The sequence below is a fragment of the Piliocolobus tephrosceles genome, chromosome 7 (genome assembly GCF_002776525.5).
Source record: "Piliocolobus tephrosceles isolate RC106 chromosome 7, ASM277652v3, whole genome shotgun sequence".
Classification (NCBI taxonomy): domain Eukaryota; kingdom Metazoa; phylum Chordata; class Mammalia; order Primates; family Cercopithecidae; genus Piliocolobus; species Piliocolobus tephrosceles.
The window spans coordinates 52,175,594-52,195,104 of NC_045440.1; the positions used below are offsets into that span (position 1 = coordinate 52,175,594).

The 19,511-nt window shown below is 39.1% G+C and overlaps 1 protein-coding gene across 1 annotated transcript in view; it reads right to left on the reverse strand.

Moving 5' to 3' along the window:
* PXDNL (peroxidasin like) overlaps positions 1–19,511 on the reverse strand; it is a 523,848-nt gene that overhangs the window by 124,566 nt on the left and 379,771 nt on the right. The window contains exons 9-12 of the mRNA XM_023184241.2: positions 15,267–15,436; positions 8,823–9,089; positions 4,345–4,461; positions 2,367–2,525 (exon numbers count right to left, since the gene is read on the reverse strand). Of these exons, the coding sequence (XP_023040009.2) occupies positions 2,367–2,525; positions 4,345–4,461; positions 8,823–9,089; positions 15,267–15,436 (713 nt within the window). The remainder of the gene's footprint in view (positions 1–2,366; positions 2,526–4,344; positions 4,462–8,822; positions 9,090–15,266; positions 15,437–19,511) is intronic.

Genomic DNA, 19,511 nt, shown 5'->3' on the forward strand with positions numbered 1-19,511 from the left:
TTTTTTTTTTTTTTTTTAAGATAGAGTCTTGCTTTGTCGCCCAGGCTGGAGTACGGTGGCGTGATCTTGGGTGACTGAAACCTCCGCCTCCCGGGTTCAAACGATTCTCCCTCCTCAGCCTCCCAACTCAGTCTCCCGAGTAGCTGGGACTACAGCACATGTCACCATGCCTGGCTAATATTTGTAGTTTTGGTAGAGACAGGGTTTCACCATGTGCCCAAGCTAGTCTCGAACTCCTGATCTCAGGTGATCCACCAGCCTCAGCCTCCCAAAGTTCTGGGATTACAGGCATGAGCAACCACCACCCTCAGCTCAGGTTAATGAATATTCTGAATAATCAATGTGATCAAGACTTTCAATAGTTTTATAGTCTGAACTCTAGATCTGATGTGTTCTAATTCAACTAACCATCCCAACTAACTCCTTCCATATGGCTCTCACCTGCCACTATTCACAAAATCTGGTGCGACACTTAGGGCCCTTTGTTCCTTTGTTCTCTAAAAAACTTGTTTGCTTCCAATTCATGCCAATTGCTAGCGGCATTTTCTCAACTACGGATATTTGGTAGATTTATCAAATTCTTCTAAATATGCCAACTCCTAGATTAAATGGTGTATTCTAATACTAATTTCAACAGGGGCAACTTAGAGTGGTCTTAGAGAGTTGAGGAAGGCTCCTTAGGGAAATGAAGTGGCTTCTAGATTGAGATCTAAAGCATCAACAGGAGCAAGTTGGCCGGGCACGGTGGCTCAAGCCTGTAATCCCAGCACTTTGGGAGGCCGAGACAGGCGGATCACGAGGTCAGGAGATTGAGACCATCCTGGCTAACACGGTGAAACCCTGTCTCTACTAAAAAATACAAAAAACTAGCTGGGCGAGGTGGCGGGCACCTGTAGTCCTAGCTACTCGGGAGGCTGAAGCAGGAGAATGGCGTGAACCCGGGAGGCAGAGCTTGGCAGTGAGCTGAGATCTGGCCACTGCACTCCAGCTTGGGCGACAGAGTGAGACTCCGTCTCAAAAAAAAAAAAAAAAAAACAAAAGGAGCAAGTCAAGTGAAAGGATTTGGCAATGGGGAAAAATCAAGATCAAGATGAGGCTATTTGATGTCCTTACTTCATATTTGGTTTTAATAATACGTGTGGACTTACTATTGGTCCCATTTTAAAACATACAATGTAAATACCACCTAATTTTTGGATTTTAGTTGAACACCAATTCAAAAGTAGTTTGAAACATTCTGCACACTCGCTTTTGTTATTTCCTCTTAGACAGAAAGGTTTGCCAGGGCACATCATAGCTTGACACCTTTCCACAATTGTGTTTTCAAATCTTTCCACTCGTTTGAGTTGCTATTTGCACGTCTTCCCTACAATCCTTTTTCCCTCTCATAGAACCTCAACTTCCTTTAAAAAAAAAAAAAAGTTTAATATGTCTAAAATACAAGGGGAAAGTAATTGCTAACAGACCATATGTAGACAGTAGCTCCGTGTAGGGTTTCATCTGTGTTCAGGCATCATGAACATGTCAGCATTCCCAAGGCTTCCTCTCACACCTACATTGACGCATGCAGCAGAGCTTTGCTTTTCCTTCCCCTGTGCTCTCATCAACATATGTTACCTCTGAATTGAGATCTACTACGTCAGAACAAATTGTAGCAAATTGTGGAGAGACTCAGGAAATTATATTGAAATGTACAGCAGTGCTGAAAACGCAGTTTAGGTGCTGTGCATTTTGTAATTAAGTTCCATCATTTCACCATAAGCCAGAAACTAAGAAAAAATTTCAATAGTAATTAATAACAACCATTTTTCATTTTTATATTGGAATTATCTTTAAAAATTCAGATCTTGAATTTTTTTCCCTTTTTACATCTCAGTTGACAATAAATTATGGATGAATAACACAATCTCATTCCACAATATATATTATGTAGGATAAACCTAAGTACAGTTGTCACATGAAGAGTCTGAAGGGAGTGTCTTTACTGTATTCCTAATACCACTGAGCATAAAACATACTTCAATGTCAGAGTGAGATTCAGTCCGTCAGGCCTGAGAAGCTGCATTCTTTTGTAAGATAGTCTAGGCAGGTAGGACTAAGTAATCATAGTAATGGTAAAAAAAATTTTAAGAAAACCTGAAATGGCATTTTTAAGGAAAACATAATCATAATTAGTATGAATGAAATAGAATTCTAAAAAATGAAGTTATATAAAAGACTGATTGGAAGAAGATATCAAATTTGCATTTCTTAGGTCCTATGACTATATATATATATATATGTATATATATATACACACATATATAGAGAGAGAGAGAAAGAGGTGCACACTTCAGAATGCGAATATGAATCACAGTATATATTACCTTTGGGTTTTACAGTCAGCTGCACAGACACTTTTTTCACCCCCAATGAACTGACTGCTTGACATTCATATTGGCCTTGATCATGCTGTGCTACATGGTCAATTCTCAAAGTGCCAGAGGAGAGAACTGTATGCCGGCCTTCCACAGGGAGCTGCCCTCCTGCAAAAAGAGGTAAAGAAAGTATTCTACGTGGCCCAGAGCACTGAAAGCCAGAGCAGCTGGCTGTCTTGGGTAAAGGGTGAAGCCTGTCTTTCAGGAAATCCTTTGTGCTAGGGTGTACTGTGAGGGTTCTGCCCTAGCATTGCAACTCCAGAAACACAGCATCCCCATGCCGCTTGTCCCGGAACATCTGCCACTGCATTCTCATCTGTCACCAGAACAGCCCAGCCTCCTAATGAATTTTTAACCTTCATGTTTGTGCCCCTCAGCCTTACTATAATCAGAAAGCAAATTTCAAAACCAATCTGATTCTTAAATTAGATTTTCAGATATCTTCGTGACAATTGTCTATCATGTGTATGCAATATTTGGAACACAACAATGTGACTGAAATACGTTTAAAATGCAGAGGCAGCATATCGAAAATGGTGATTTTGTGACATTCATGCTGTTACTCTACACAGACAACGAGAGGCCATTGTACTTTTCACTTCTGAGCTTATATGAGCTTCTGAATCCTTCTTAACACTTTATTCTTATGGTCATTAACAATTAAATCAGATTATCATTTTCAACTAGATTAGTGAAAACTTGTGTCTTAATGAATGTCTTGTTATAGATGGAAAAAGGAATAGCTAACCCTATTGAGCATACACACACTGTGCCATCAACTGTTCTAAATGTTGAAGAGTGTAAATTATTCAAATCAATCACCACAACCACCCTATGATGCAGAAAACGTCATCACCCCCAACATAGCAACAAGGAGTCTGGAAAACAGCAGTTAACACATTTGCCCAAGGTCACATGACAAGCAAATAGAGGAGGAGTGGAGATGTGAACCAAGGCTTTATGGTTCCAAAGTCTACCTCCTATCAACTAATCTCATAAAGAACAAAGCAAAAAAATTAATACAAGAAATTCATACATGTAGATGTATTTTGAATTTTATTTAGTACCTTAACTAATACGGAAAGTAGTATTTCCAAGCCCGGAGGAATCTTAGACAAGCTCTCATCCAGCCAATTGTCAATCTTGTTCTGTTATGTGCCCAGGTTCCCTGGAAGTGTCTGGCCCCTTGGTGGGGCACAGGGGGTTAGATCCTTGCCAGGCCCACGCCCCACCCACCCACACTTCAGGAACAGGAGCTCTTTTTTGCAGCTTCATTTCGGATTTCATTTCACTTATGATTTCATTTTGTACTAGAAGAACATTCTCCCACTAAAAAGAAATGTTTAAAACTGCTACTCTTGCGGCCGGGCACGGTGGCTCACTCCTGTAATCCTAGCACTTTGGGAGGCCGAGGCGGGAAGATCACGAGATCAGGAGATCAAGACCATCCTGGCTAACACAGTGAAACCCCGTCTCTATTAAAAATACAAAAAAAGTAGCCGGGCGTGGTGGTGGGCGCCTGTCTTCCCAGCTACAGGTTGAGGCAGGAGAATGGTGTGAACCCGGGAGGCAGAGTTTGCAGTGAGCCAAGATCGCTCCACTGCACTCCAGCCTGGGCGACAGAGCGAGACTCTGTCTCAAAAACAAAAAACAAAAACAAAAACTGTACGCTTTCCAATAATTTTATTTTAAAAATCAGAAAGCCGAGTCCAACAAAGGATGATCTCAGGAAGGCCACACACTCAAATGCCAAAACTCAAAACCCACAAAAATTATGATGATGTTATTTTTAGATCAAAGATTACTTTCTGTGTAATTTTTTCATATCCATGATATATCTTCGATAATTAATTTAAACCATGTTTTTTACTCTCCACAAAAGAAGGCATTTATTTTTCCCCACAATTACTTGTAGATGTTCTAATACCTGTTTTTGTCCAGATAATTACAGGAGGTGGGTTGCCGTCAGCTTCACAGAGCCACTCTACAGCATGCTCTTCCAGCACCACTTGATCCTTGGGGGCTACTGTAAATTGTGGAGGAGCTAAAGAGAATGAAACATACATCAAAATTGAAAATTATTTTACAAATTTTCAGTGCCAATAGAAAAAAGAAAATGTGTTCAAATATGTCGTGTGATCAGAATTTGTTTCCAATTATATATAAACAAGGTTATAAAGAGGGTGGAGATGCTTCTGTATGTTTGTGCCTGTTTGCAAGGAAGCCAGAAATACACACATCTGGTCTGCAAAGTAGAACAGCAGTAGCCAAGGAGAAGAAACTATTTCTAAATCTTATGGCAGCTGTTTCCCATGATTAAATCATATTGGTTATCATTTTACTAGATGTGATAAACATATTTAAAGCTACAAATCGTACTTTAAACTATTAACAAAACCATTTTCTCCAAATTTTCACATGCACAGTAAAATTTGAAACGAGTTGATTTTTCGGTTTCAGAAAGAAAAATAAGCTCCTTAAGATTAATGTTCCTACAACACTTGAAATTATACTTTTGAAAAAGTCACATTTGTCAAAATTCAGAGTTCCAAATATTCAGATTTTGTATTATTGATTTTATATAAATAAGAAATAGCTAATAATTGCATATACCATTCCTGAAAAGGGATTCTGTCTGTGAATCTTTGATTGAATAAAAAAATAAATCAATGTGGCCATTTAAGAAGAGCACAATGATCCCCAGTAACGCCTAAGTGATCAAAAGAACTTTCGCAATTGATTTTGTAACTGGAAAGGGGTCCCAATACAGACCCCAAAAGAGGGTTCTTGGACTTTGTGCAAGACAGAATATGAGGCAAATCCATACAGTAAAGTGAAAGCAGGTTTATTAGGAAAGTAAAGGAATAAAGAATGGCTACTCCACAGGCAGAGAAGCAGTATAGGATGCTTGGCTGAATATACGTACAGTTATTTCTCGATTATGTGCTAAACATGGGGCAGATTATTTACGAGTTTTCCAGGAAAGGGGTGGACAATTCCCAGAACTTAGAGTTCCTCCCCACTTTAGATCATAAGAGGTAACTTTCTGACATTACCATGGCATTTGTAAACTGTCCTGGTGCTGGTAGGAGTGTCTTATAACATGCTAATGCATTATAATTAGCATATAATGAGCAGTGAGAACAATCAGGGGTCACTGTCATCGCCATCTTGGTTTTGGCAGGTTTTTTGCCAGCTCCTTTACTGCATCTTGTTTTATCAGCAGGGTCTTTGTGCCCTGTATATTGTGCCAACCTCCTCTCTCATCCTGTGACTAAGAATGCCAAACCTGCTAGGAATCCTGGCCAGCAGGTCTCATCCTCATTTTACCCAGCCCCCATTCAAGATGGAGTCACTCTGGTTCAAATGCCTTTGACAACCTGACAAATCATTTCTCTGCCTTGTTAGATTTTTGCACAATTCCTCCTACCCCCTTTCTTGCACCTGCATCTGGAAATACATAAAACATGACAAAGTAAATAATATTTGGCAAAGTGTATTTGTTGCAAGTTTCATACTGCGTGTAGGTACTAAAGAGTTTTTTAAAGTCATCATCGATTCTAAGTAAGGTGCTGGACTAAATAACTATGGTATAAGATAAATTTCCAAGTCACACAAATTCATGGAAACCCTCAGGAATGCCTGCAAGCTATTTGTAATAGAGTTCTAGAAGAGTCAAGCTGGAAAACAGCCCACAAATCAGCAATCTCAGGCTCCTCACTTTACAGATGAGAAAATTCAGACTGTGGGAGGGAGGATTGAATTTCTCTCAGTCAGAGCTAATAAGTAGAAAAGATAGTAGAGAATCTGAGCCGCTCAACCCCCAGCCTGATGTTCTTTCCAGAACATTACACTAACTCCCAAAATTACTAAGAACAACTTAAAAAGAACAAAAATATTTCTACATTGAAAAATAGATTCATGACACAGTAAAAGAGCTATATAACAAAAGATGATAGTAGTTAAGAGAAATAATGTAGTCCTGGTTCTAGGGTTGGGAAATTTGATTTCAACTTTTGAATAATACTAACTTTAATAATTATTAAAATATTAAAATTTTATTTTATTTTAATTATTAAAAATATTAACATTTAATAATAACTTTAATAATAGTTAAAGTTCACAGTTAGCCAAGTCTGTGTGAAAAGAATTGTTAAGCTTCACGTGTTCTCACTTTTAACAGAATCCAAGATCCACATCTTAGCAAAGTATAGAAAACATTTAAGAAAATAGTCAGTTTACATTTGTTTCTAACAATAAAATGAGCAGCTTGCTAGGTCGATGAAGAAATTATGAACATCACCAAAGCAGGCAGAGAAGGTGGAATAATTAGACAGGAATGATGAAGCTGACGTCTTTGGGCTTTCCATTTAAAATGATGGCCTTCTGAGACCCACCTCCAGTGCTAAAATAGCACATGCTGAGATGAAGTGTTTTGCTATTTTATTAAAATCTAAGATTCTGGCTACTCATTAAGGCGCTGCCTCACACATAAAGCATTTTGATTTACATTGCTGATGACCATAGGCCTTTTTACCTATGTGTCCACACTGTGATTCCTATCTTTCATTGAAGCTTTTTTGTGTCGTTTTATTTATTATTTATATTTGTTCCAGTCAGTCTGAAAAAGGAAGTTTATCTGTGGCTAACTGTGATTTCAGTTTTAATAGACATTAAAAGATCAAGAACATGGGTAGAAACCTGTTAAAATGACACAAAAGGATAGCTCTTAAAATGTTTAATCTATGACTAGGCAAATAAAATCAGCCTTTTAAATAAATACATAGAATGATTAACGGACCTTTTTGAAATCAATTAAAAATCTGGACACACAGATCCAAAAGTGACACAAGTACATGGTCACAAATAACAAAGGACAAGCAGATGGCCATTTCAGTGCAAACTCACTGGCAACAAGAAATCATTAGCATATTGCGGTATAAGAAATAGGCAGGATGGTAAATGTTACCAGAGTTCTGTTAAGCATTGACTGACGCAGATGAGCAGACAGAAACATAGGAAGGAAGTACATGGAAAAAGCTGAGAAACAAAAGCCTAGTACAGTGTCGAATACAGGCAACCACTAAGGTGTGAAAGTGATCAGGCATTAGGATTCTAAAAAAACAGACATTGAACACAAAATGATGTAAGCAAAACAAAACACAAACACAATGTCTTTGAAAGCATTTTTCAATCTCAACATATTAAAAGTTTAAAAATAATGTCTGGGTCCTTTAAAAGTAATTTCCCCCAAGAAAATGTTTCATTTCTGCACCTTCTTATTAGAGGAAGGAAAGTATTTTCAGGATATTAGCAGTTCTAGGGAAAAACACAATTTTTTTTCCTGAGACATGTAAATAGGAACACGAAAGTATTGATCTATTGCTACTTAAGGAGTTGATGCTAAGCAGTTCAAATTAAAAAACATTCTCTGAATGCAGGAAGCCTTGTGCTTTATGGAGGCCAAGATCACTCTTGGGGTTCTGAAGCCCTCCCAACTCAGGCACTGCACTAGGCTGGCCACTTCCATTTTTCTCTGTTCTAAGTTTCACAAGGTTCAGTGTTTTGGTAGACAACATCCCATGCAAATCTTAAAATAATGAAACTTAACTCAATCAAAATATTCATGACATCGGGAAGCCCTTAATGTGAATTACTGTACTCTCGTCAACTGATGAAAAACTGTTTTAGAAAGAACAGGACTTTTGGTATGACTCCAATAGCACTTATATTATGCTGTTTACTAAACTCTAACCCTACAGGAGGATAGCATGCAAGCACACATGCACACACACACACACACACAAACACAAACACATCCACACACACACAAACACATGCACGCACACATACCAGAAAGCAAGGGGCCACCCCCGGCTGAGAACTAAAGTACAAAGAAGAATGTGCCTTCCTTATAACATGATTGCATGCCCATGCATATAAGTTAATTTCTGGATTCAGAATAGTTTTATTATTGCTGTTGTTAAACAGCCTGGCCTTGCAGGAGCCTTCAACATGTCCTCAAGCTCTGTTGAGTAGACAGTTTGGTAAGTGACTATGAACACAGGGCACAGCCTTTTCACTTCCATATCTGTACTGTCTTTCCTGTATCTGTAAAATATTCTGAAGCACAAATATTTCTTGACAGTTTCCTTCCAGATTAATGACTCCATCTCTTTTGTGCTAATGGTTGATTCTGACCTTTGGATAAAGATTGAAGTAGGAAAGAAAAAAAAAACAACTTTTAACTTGAAACAGATTAGCTTTGAAAGTTTTATTGTGTCAAGAAATAATTGGCAAATAAAAATATCTCTCCACTGATGTACATGACGTTATTTAAGTTGAAAAATAATTTTCTGAGTGTGGCGGGAGGAACATTTCAATCATGACCTTCTGCTCCCATACCTTGTACAATTATGTTTGCTGCAGCTTGAACAGAGCCGTAGCTATTGTTAGCATGACAGGTAAATCGACCGTGATCCCGTTGTGTGATGTTCTGTAAGTAAAGTCCACTGGACGTTGCCACGTGCCTGGATCCATCCAGCTCCAATCCATTGTCCCTGGTCCAAGTGATATGGGGGTGTGGGTGGCCTGTGGCCATACATTCCAAAGTTGTGCTGGTGCCAATTAAAACCTCTGTGTCCTGGGGCTGGATTACAAAGGCTGGTTTGACTGATAGTAAGGGGAGAACAAAACAAAATCCAGCAAGTAGGAGTTAGGAAGATGTATTTATTCTGCATTGTGGTTTTAAGATTACTGTCATTTTCAAAATGCCTTTAAATTAAATATTACATGTATGCATTGAATTCCCAGAGAATTAAATCTAAAATAATGAAATGTGGATTTGCTGTGAGTACATACTTTTTAAAAAAGATTGCTTGCCTTGATATCATGATATATTATAGATACTGCAAAGCACCTACACAATACATATTCCTCATTTTAAGGGCTAAATGGTTAAACATTCCTTCTTAAGAATACTCATATTTTTTTAAAACACAATTTAGGCACATGTCACCGGGAATAAATAAAAGTGCTAAGTCTAAGTAATCATTTCTTCCTCCTGTTTGCTACGTAGGATTCGGGCAGGAATGCATTTGGGTTACAGGAGCCACTTTGTGATTAAGAGGTGAAAATTATGAGGTATAAAGAAACCTATGTGCAAAGCAGATCAAAAAGCAGAAAGAAGTATATTATTGGCTCATTGGGGTAATGTGGCAGCTCTGTGACAGACTATCCCTCTCCTACTTGTGGCATACAAATTAAAATACACATGCACACACACAAACACACACACATAGATGCTATGCATTTAAGCAATATCTAGCCAAGCTTTCAGTTACTTTCAGTTAAACGTATTATAAATTGATTCATCAAGTATCCATGTAAATAGAAAATTTAGATTTTCATGTAAGGAGTTCCAGTCTTACAAATTCATAGCAGATTCTCTTTCTGAGAATCTCAAGCAAAAATTAAATACTTGCTAAGGTGTTAAAAATGCCAAATGATTGAGTCTAAGTTTGGAGAAGGGGACTCCTCCATTCCTGAGATGAACATACTTAGGAGAGTGGAAATAAATTAAATTAATCCAATTCAACAATAAATGTTTAATTTAATTCCTAACAATAGTGAATGTCTTATGTACATTAGTAACATGCTGGATGTCAGAAAGATACAGAGATGAACAAAAGCACTCCTCCTTGTGTGCTCCTACTCTAGCTGCACGAACAGAGGACAGAACACATCATCCATAAAACCACAGCATGCCTTGGAAAGAACTGTCTCAGAGCTAGATGTAAATGTGATAGGAGAACATTCTGGCAAGAGGTAAGGGAAATATAGGGAAAGCTATTATAATAATTGAAATAAATGTTCTAAAGTAAGTCAGTAGCAGTAGAACCGGAAAAGGAGATAATCTGATGCATCTTAGAACTAAATTTTTAGAGAATTGTGGAAGGAGTAGCACTCAAGGGTGAATCGGAGGTTACTGGAGGAGAGTAATGATATCAATAGAGATAGCAAACACAGGATGCTGTGGGCTTGTGTGGGCAAATGTGTTTGAGAAATGTAAAGATTTACATGTGAAGATAAAAAGAAAGTCCTGGCAAGGTCCATTGAAAGCTCAGGAAGGATCTCAGCAATAAAGACTATAAATTTTACATGAAGTATGAAAGCTGAAGGTCTGGGAAGAGCTCAGATGGAAGAGGAAAAAACTGTGATTAGGGCACAAGGGACTAGAGAAAGGGAGGGGAGGACAGCGCTATAAGGAACACCACATTTTAGGCAGGCAAATGAGATTTAAAAAGAGAACTGAGGACATTAGGAAAGGATCAAGAGGAAATAATCTCCTCAAAGTAGAAATAAAATTGAGGCAATAATTAATAGCCTACCAACCAAAAAAATTCCAGGACCAGACAGATTCACAGCCGAATTCTACCAGAGGTAAAAGGAGGAGCTGGTACCATTCCTTCTGAAACTATTTCAGTGACTACCAAAAGAGGGAATCCTCCCTAACTCATTTTATGAGGCCAACATCATCCTGATACCAAAGCCTGGCAGAGACACAACAAAAAAAAAAGACAGTTTTAGACCAATATCCCTGATGAATATCGATGCAAAAATCCTCAATAAAATACTGGCAAACTGAATCCAGCAGCACATCAAAAAGCTTATCCACCATGATCAAGCGGGCTTCATCCCTGGGATACAAGGCTGGTTCAACATACACAAATCAATAAACGTAATCCAACATATAAACAGAACCAAAGACAAAAACCACATGATTATCTCAATAGATGCAGAAAAGGCCTTTGACAAAATTCAACAGCCCTTCATGCTAAAAACTCTCAATAAATTCGATATTGATGGAACATATCTCAAAATAATAAGAGCTATTTATGACAAACCCACAGCCAATAGCATACTGAATGGGCAAAAACAGGAAGCATTCCCCTTGAAAACTGGCACAAGACAAGATGCCCTCTCTCACCACTCCTATTCAACACGGTGTTGGAAGTTCTGGCTAGGGCAATCAGGCGAGAGAAAGAAATAAAGGTATTCAGTTAGGAAAAGAAGAAGTCAAATTGTCCCTGTTTGCAGATGACATGATTGTATATTTAGAAAACCCCATCGTCTCAGCCCAAAATCTCCTTAAGCTGATAAGCAACTAAGTCTCAGGATACAAAATCAATGGGCAAAAATCACAGGCATTCTTATACACCAGTAACAGACAAACAGAGAGCCAAATCATGAATGAACTCCCATTCACAATGACTTCAAAGAGAATGAAATACCTAGGATCCAACTTACAAGGGATGTAAAGGATCTCTTCAAGGAGAACTACAAACCACTGCTCAGTGAAATAAAAGAGAACACAAACAAATGGAAGAACGTACCATGCTCATGAATAGGAAGAATCAACATCATGAAAACGGCCATACTGCCCAAGGAAATTTATAGATTCAATTCCATCCCCATTAAGTTACCAATGGCTTTCTTCACATAATTGGAATAAAACTACTTTTAAGCTCATATGGAACCAAAAAAGACCCCGCATTGCCAAGACAAATCTAAGCGAAAAGAACAAAGCTGGAGGCATCACGCTACCTGACTTCAAACTATACTACAAGGCTACAGTAACCAAAACAGCCTGGTACTGGTACCAAAACAGAGATACAGACCAATGGAACAGAATATAGCCCTCAGAAATAATACCACACAGGTCCAGTCATCTGATCTTTGGCAAACTTGACAAAAACAAAAAGTGGGGAAAGGATTCCTTATTTAATAAATGGTGCTGCAAAAATTGGCTAGCTGCAAGTAGAAAGCTGAAACTGGATCCTTTCCTTACTCCTTATACGAAGATTAATTCAAGATGGATTAGATACTTAAATGTTAGACCTAAAAGCATAAAAACCCTAGAAGAAAACATAGGTAATACCATTCAGGACATAGACATGGGCAAGGACTTCATGTCTAAAACACCAAAAGCAATGGCAACAAATGCCAAAATTGACAAATGGGATCTAATTAAACTAATGAGCTTCTGCACAGCAAAAGAAACTACCATCAGAGTGAACAGGCAACCTACAGAATGGGAGAACATTTTTGCAATCTACTCATCTGACAGAGGGCTGATATCCAGAACCTACAAAGAACTCAAACAAATTTACAAGAAAAAAACAAACAACCCCATCAAAAAGTGGCAAAGGATATGAACAGACACTTCTCAAAAGAAGACATTCATACAGCCAACAGACACATGAAAAATGCTCATCATCACTTGCCATCAGAGAAATGCAAATCAAAACCACAATGAGATACCATCTCACACCAGTTAGAATGGCAATCATTAAAAAATCAGGAAACAATAGGTGCTGGAGAGGATGTGGAGAAATAGGAACACTTTTACATTGTTGGTGGGACTGTAAACTAGTTCAACCACTGTGGAAAACAGTGTGGCGATTGCTTAAGGATCTAGAACTAGAAATACCATTTGACCCAGCCATCCCACTAGTGGGTATATACCCAAAGATTTATAAATCATGCTGCTATTAAGACACATGCACATGTATGTTTATTGCAGCACTCTTCACAATAGCAAAGACTTGGAATCAACCCAAATGTCCATCAGTGACAGACTGGATTAAGAAAAAGTAGCACATATACACCATGGAATTCTGTGCAGCCATAAAAAACGATGAGTTCATGTCCTTTGTAGGGACATGGATGCAGCTAGAAACCATCATTCTCAGCAAACTATCGCAAGAGCAGAAATCCAAACACCACATGTTCTCACTCATAGGTGGATATTTAACAATGAGATCACTTGGACACAGAAAGAGGAAGATCACACACCGGGTCCTATTGTGGGGAGGGGGGAGGGGGAGGGGTAGCATTAGGAGATATATCTAATGTAAATGACGAGTTAATGGGCGCAGTACACCAACATGGCACATGCATACACATGTAACAAGCCTGCATGTTGTGCACATGTACCCTTGAACTTAAAGTATAATAATAATAATTTTTTACAAACGCTCCTGGGTGCAGGGTCAGACCTGACCTAGAGGCAGAAGGGAAGGAGGCTTTGGAAGGAGACAGTGGTGTTTCAATTAGAAATTACTTGGTGTAATCCCAGCACTTTGGGAGGCCTAGGCAGGAGGATCGCTTAAGGATAGGAGTTTGAGTCTGCAGTGAGCTATGATCATGCCACTGCACTCCAGCCTGGGTGACAGAGTGAGACCTTGTCTCTACAAACATTTTTTAAAGAAATTACTTGGGAACTATGTGAGGAAGTATCATATTCAATCAATCGGTAACTCAAGTGACTTTTTTTCCTGGAAAACCTCTTGATTCCTGCAGTTTCCTCCATTCACTTTGCCACTGCCCTATCCATGCCGCCACCAGCTCTCTTCTGCCCTGTGGCAATTGCTACTGCTGACTTCCTCATCCTGAAATGCCTATTTTACCATGCCCTCCTGTTTGTTCTCTGAACTGCCGCCAGCATCGTTTTTCTAAAAGAAAAATCTAATTTTGATCAACTCAGTGTAGCGTCATGTGTAGTATGAGTGATCTGACACCACTTTACACCTCACCAAATCTTGTATCATTCCCAGCCTCTCCTCTCTATGCTCCACGATCATCTCTTGAATGTGCCTTGCTCTGTCTTCCCTATGCTGTCTTTTCTCCTAAAATGATGCTTCAACCCCACTTCTCTGGCTCTCTCCCACTTGTTTCTTTCAACTTAAAGGTCACTGCTCTTGGGAAGACTTGAATGAATGCAATCCTCTGAGGCTGCTGCTCGAAGTGCTCCCCTCCACTGAGATGAGCTGGAACTGGCTCTGGAGGGCCAGTTGTCAAATTTTCAGTATTCTGTAAACTGATTGCTACACAAAGTCACTCTTAAAATTTTAATTACATAAACTTACAATCAAATAAATTTTATTAACATCAAAACTAACAAATTCATCCCTATTTTTTACATTTTATTATTATCTTCGGTCTCAGGGTTATTATGCCCACTGTGTCTGCACACTAGAAATGTTATATTATGATGAACTTCTGTGCATCTCTTCCAAACTCCACATTCAGTGATATCATTTTGGTAACTAGGAACTGGCCATGGTGAGATTATTTATACAACAGATGCTGACAAATGCTGCAAGTCAGGACTCCCTGCTCCTCAGAGTCAATTTACTAACATTTACCAGCACACAACTATCCTTTATGCTTCTCTTCCCTCTCCTTACACATCATAAAGCTTATTTCTTGAATTATGGCTATCATCTAATATATGATAGGCTCAGTAAGGTGAGAGACAATGTATTTCCATCATGTCAACATGCTATTAATGAAAATTTGTTGCAGTCATTACATCTGGTTTATATAAGCCACTGAAATTATGACAAAGCAAAGCCCCTGGAAGGTTAAATAAGGAACGTGGTTGATAACCATGCAATCTTCAACAGCTAGCTCAGTGGGCATTCAATAAATATGTGTTGGATGAATTCATGATGAATGAATGATTGAATGAATTTCTGAAAAGAGTAATATTCCTGCCTAGGTAACACTGGTTCACTCTGTATAAGGATGCTGGATAGCCGGATGGGGAATCAAAAGGAGAATAGAAAAGTCTTGGAACCACAATATGCTGTACCAGCAAGGAACTAAGGCAGAAAATTAAAATAAACTTCAAGAGGAAAATTTCAAGTTTCTCTAAAACGAAATTAGAAAAATCACAGCCAATGGAAATAGCTTCACTTTGAAGCATTATATACTCTAAAGCAGCAATATTATGTCATTTTTCCAGTGCAAATAATTGATAGAACCAGAAAATAATAGTTTTACCTGGACGACTGGAGTATCTGAGCATGGCACTCTGTGTCTTGGCTTCCCCAGCGGAATTTCTGGCCATGCACTGATAGACACCTTGGTCTGACTCTCTGGTGTTTTGGATCATGAGTGTGCCATCATCAAACATATTAAGTCGAGTATCATCTTCCAAATCCAATGAATGACTGGAAATATATGTTATACATGTATATTATTTAATCCCATTCATTTTTAAAACTCTTAACAAGACTGAGAATATAATACTATATAGCTATGTTTCATGTCTACCCAATTTGTTGAATTTATCTGAAAACTTTTAATTATTTCACTTTAAATCCTAGTTATCTTCTTCCTATTTCAAGATTATACCCTGAACAAAGACTGTGAGTCAACATTTGATAGAGGGAAATTGGGTTGAGATGTTCTGCCTTCCTGAGTGGCATGAATTTAGACACTGAAGCAAGCACTCCCATATGACAGACACTTCAGCACATTTTTATACATCTGAATGCCCATTTTTCAGAAAAGAAATCACCAGATGGTAATATGTAATCTTTTTACCTCCTTCCATGAGTCATTCAGTATTCTTTCATATTTTGTTAAAGTGTAAAACAAATATTCCTATTCAAACCAGCACGGGCTGAAAGCCAAGTAGAATTATAGGACTGAGCAGTAAATAACATACCTACCTACCCAGTTGTTGAATATCAGGCCCCTTTTTCTAACTTGAACCATTTGGATACACTAGAAAATTCCCATTTATCAATTAAGTGCATAATCCATTGAGTGCAAGTAGGTTCAGATGTGCGACATCATATTACATCAATAACCACAAGAAAGGGAGTGCCTGCATGAATTATTTTTAGCAATAAATGCAAAGCTACTGACACAGAAACATACATTAGAAATTTTTACAGATTTTTTTCTGGCCAAGATTTTTTTCTTTAAAATATTTAATGATTATGTATGAGAAGGTATATAGATCTTCACATGTGTATGCTTAGTACTAATGAACGTGTTAGGCATAGATAAAGGACATAATCTACTCTCCTCCATCTTCATCACTCAATGCATATTTATTAAACACCGGCTAGGTGTCACCCACAAAAACATCATTCACAGAGAAAAAAAAAGTCCAGTAGGAGAATTCCATAGTTCTCCCTCTAATTTGTATATTTGTTTTATAAAGCCAGGTAAACATTTTCCTACAAATTTCAAAATGTACCCACACTGAAGAATAACAATCTATTCCCAAATAGGTAAAAACAGCAAAGCTTGTTAAAGAGATGAAGAAATCATCATTCTTATCTAACCATTTTTGTCATGAAAGATAAGAAAGAGACAATGGCCATATTTCCCTTTTATGTTGTAGAGCGGAATCACAGAGCGAAGGCAGGAAAGATGGAGACAATCTGATCTTCTTCAGCCGTTGGGTGAGAAAAGCCCAATGTGAAGAAAAAGTACCAATTAGCCAAATAAGAAATTCGCGTTGTCATTTTTGAACACATAAGTTTCAGAAAAAGCAGGCCCGCTTTTGGATAGCCAACAATGCAAGACAAAGGCAAGAAAAGGAGAAACTGGATGCTCCTATCCATATCACCTGTGAAGTTTCTTAGTATAAGTAGCATGGAATGAACATCAGAAAGAACGTTTTTTCAAGGCTGGGGGCAGTGCCTCACACCTGTAATCCCAGCACTTTGGGAGGCCAAGGCAGGCAGATTGCCTGAGGTCGGGAGTTCAAGAAATAATATTTTTTCTTAAAGTGCCCAATTCAAGAGGCTCATTTAGTATTAAGCAATTTAATTATTTTAAATGCAATTCTAAGATTATCTAACACTGAACCCAAATAAGACTACTTGCAAAGGAATATGACAAATGATGAAATCACCTTTTTCAGAAGATGATTTAAGTTCCTAGAATTTTGTTCCAAAACTTTGCAGCCCAAAATTTCAAAGGCTACCAGATGTGTATGTGCTATCTATCATCTGGCTACACAATGCAATATAATTCACCAAGATTCATTATGTTAAAAATGATATAAAACAGGCAGTAGCACATTACACCCATAAATTCAAAATGCATCATTCCTTTTCCTAGTAATTTCCCTCTTTGTTCATAATCTCTTCATTATGCTCATAAAACTTGTTTGCTCATGAATCATGATATTCCTTCCCAAAAAATCAAAGTCTTCATGTTTCAGTATACTCCTTTCACATTGTCAGTTTGATGCAAATATCAATCATATGTAAAAACACAAAGGTTTGCAGAGGTAGAATATATGTGAATATATTCTATTTTTCTTGAAAATGTATACATAAACATATTTGATTTAATGAAGACATACAAATAACTTCTATTAAGGTGTTTCATTACAACAATCATTTGTTAAGTGCTTTCTAAGAACTAGGTGTTGTAGCTAGATACCAGAAATATAGATAAATAAGTTATCACCACACAAATTAAAACCATCTTCTATGGACACACACAATGACTCACACCTGTGATGCCAGCATGATGGGAGGCTGAGGTGGGAGGACTGCTGGAGGCCGGGAGCTTGAGACCAGCCTGGGCAACATAGTGAGACCCTGTCTCTAAAAAAAATCTAAAAATTATCCAGATGTGGTGGCATAGGCCTGTAGTTACAGCTACTTGGAAGCTGAGGGAGGAGGATTGCTTGAGCTCAGAAGTTCAAACCTGCAGTGAACTATAATTGTGCCACTGAACTCTAGCCTGGGCAAAAGAGTGAGACTCTGTCTCGAAAAAAAAAAAAAAAAAAAAAATACTCCGCATAGAAAACCACCATCAACCACAAATTATAGTATAGTTGTAAAGTTTGTTTATAATCTACCAGAACTATCAATCATATTTACCATGTTTAGAATTTGAATTTATCTAGAATGGCCTAAATTTCCATAGCTAAACCTCAACATTAAGAAAAGTGTGGAAGACAGCCAACTAGATGCAGCCAGGAAGTCCTTCTCCCACCAGGAGAAGCCAAAATATTGAAAAAGCCATCACACTTTAAACAGATCTTTTGAGGGAAAACACTGATGATTGCTAGAGGGGAAACACAGACACTGAAGCTGAATAGGGTGGAAGCTGGGAAGCCTGCACAGGGTTGCCAAGTGCCAAGAAGACCCATTCCTCATCCTGATCAGGTCCTAAGGAACAGGTGAGTGAAGGAACTGCAGGGCACCACACCCCCGCCATGGACCTCTGGGATCCTAGTTGCAAGAGATCCCATGATCCCCATAAACATTTAAATTGGTGGGGGAAGGCAGTGACAGAGCTTGAGCCTGCATGGAGCCCAGGTTTTACAGATGGGGCAACTCCAGCAAAATGTGACCACAGGTGCCCATGCCCCCAGGCTCTCCACTTTGCTCTGAGTTACTCTGGCCCCTGTTGACTGCTAGGTTGGGATGCAGCAGGGCTGCCTTTCCTACAGGACTGGGGCCAATCTGATCTGCATGCCCCCTTGTCTCTGGACCCTCCCAAGGACCCAGCCTAGCTGGTCCCATAAGAGCATGCATACAACACAGCCTCCACTGCCCAGCCTGAGTGCTTTGCCAGCAGCCTGAGAGCACTACAGCCTCCCCAGCACAGCCAGTGCTTGACCCCAGGGGGCTAAAGGACAAAACCACAGGCTCAATCCCAGCCCCTGTGGGTCCAGGCACACAGTTGAAGGATATCAAGCTAAGATCTGTGACCAGAGATTGATCAGGGGAGGAACCCCCAATCTCAGAACACTGCGAAGAGTGAGATGCAGATTTGTGTTCTGGTACAGGAGCTGGGTGTGCCTCCCTGCCACGGGGCTAGTATGGGAAGGATGTGGCCTTTCTGCTAGCCACAGCCTCTGCCTGAGGGAACTCCATGGCCTGAAACACCTGACAGCCCAGCCATCTGGGTGCAGAAGGCTTGGGACAAACCCAGCCGATCGAATAAGCTATAGGGCATCCAACAGGAGACCTAGTCAAGGAAGCACAACCTGGGCAGTCCCCGCAGCCATCTGCTGGGCAAAAAAACCCAAGCTGTGGGCACTACACCAACTGCATAGCCAAAACAACTCCACCGTGCCTGGGGTCCTCTGCCCTTGACCTCCTATACAAACACCACCGATGGACATCACAAAGCACAGAGGACCAGTGGGTCACTAGGGAGTTGTGAGTCTCCCTATCTTTTGGCTCAGGTTTCCCCTAAGAGTGAGAGTAGCACAGCCTGTCAGGGCCCCCTGGGTCTAAGAAAATGTAGGTGCATCAACAA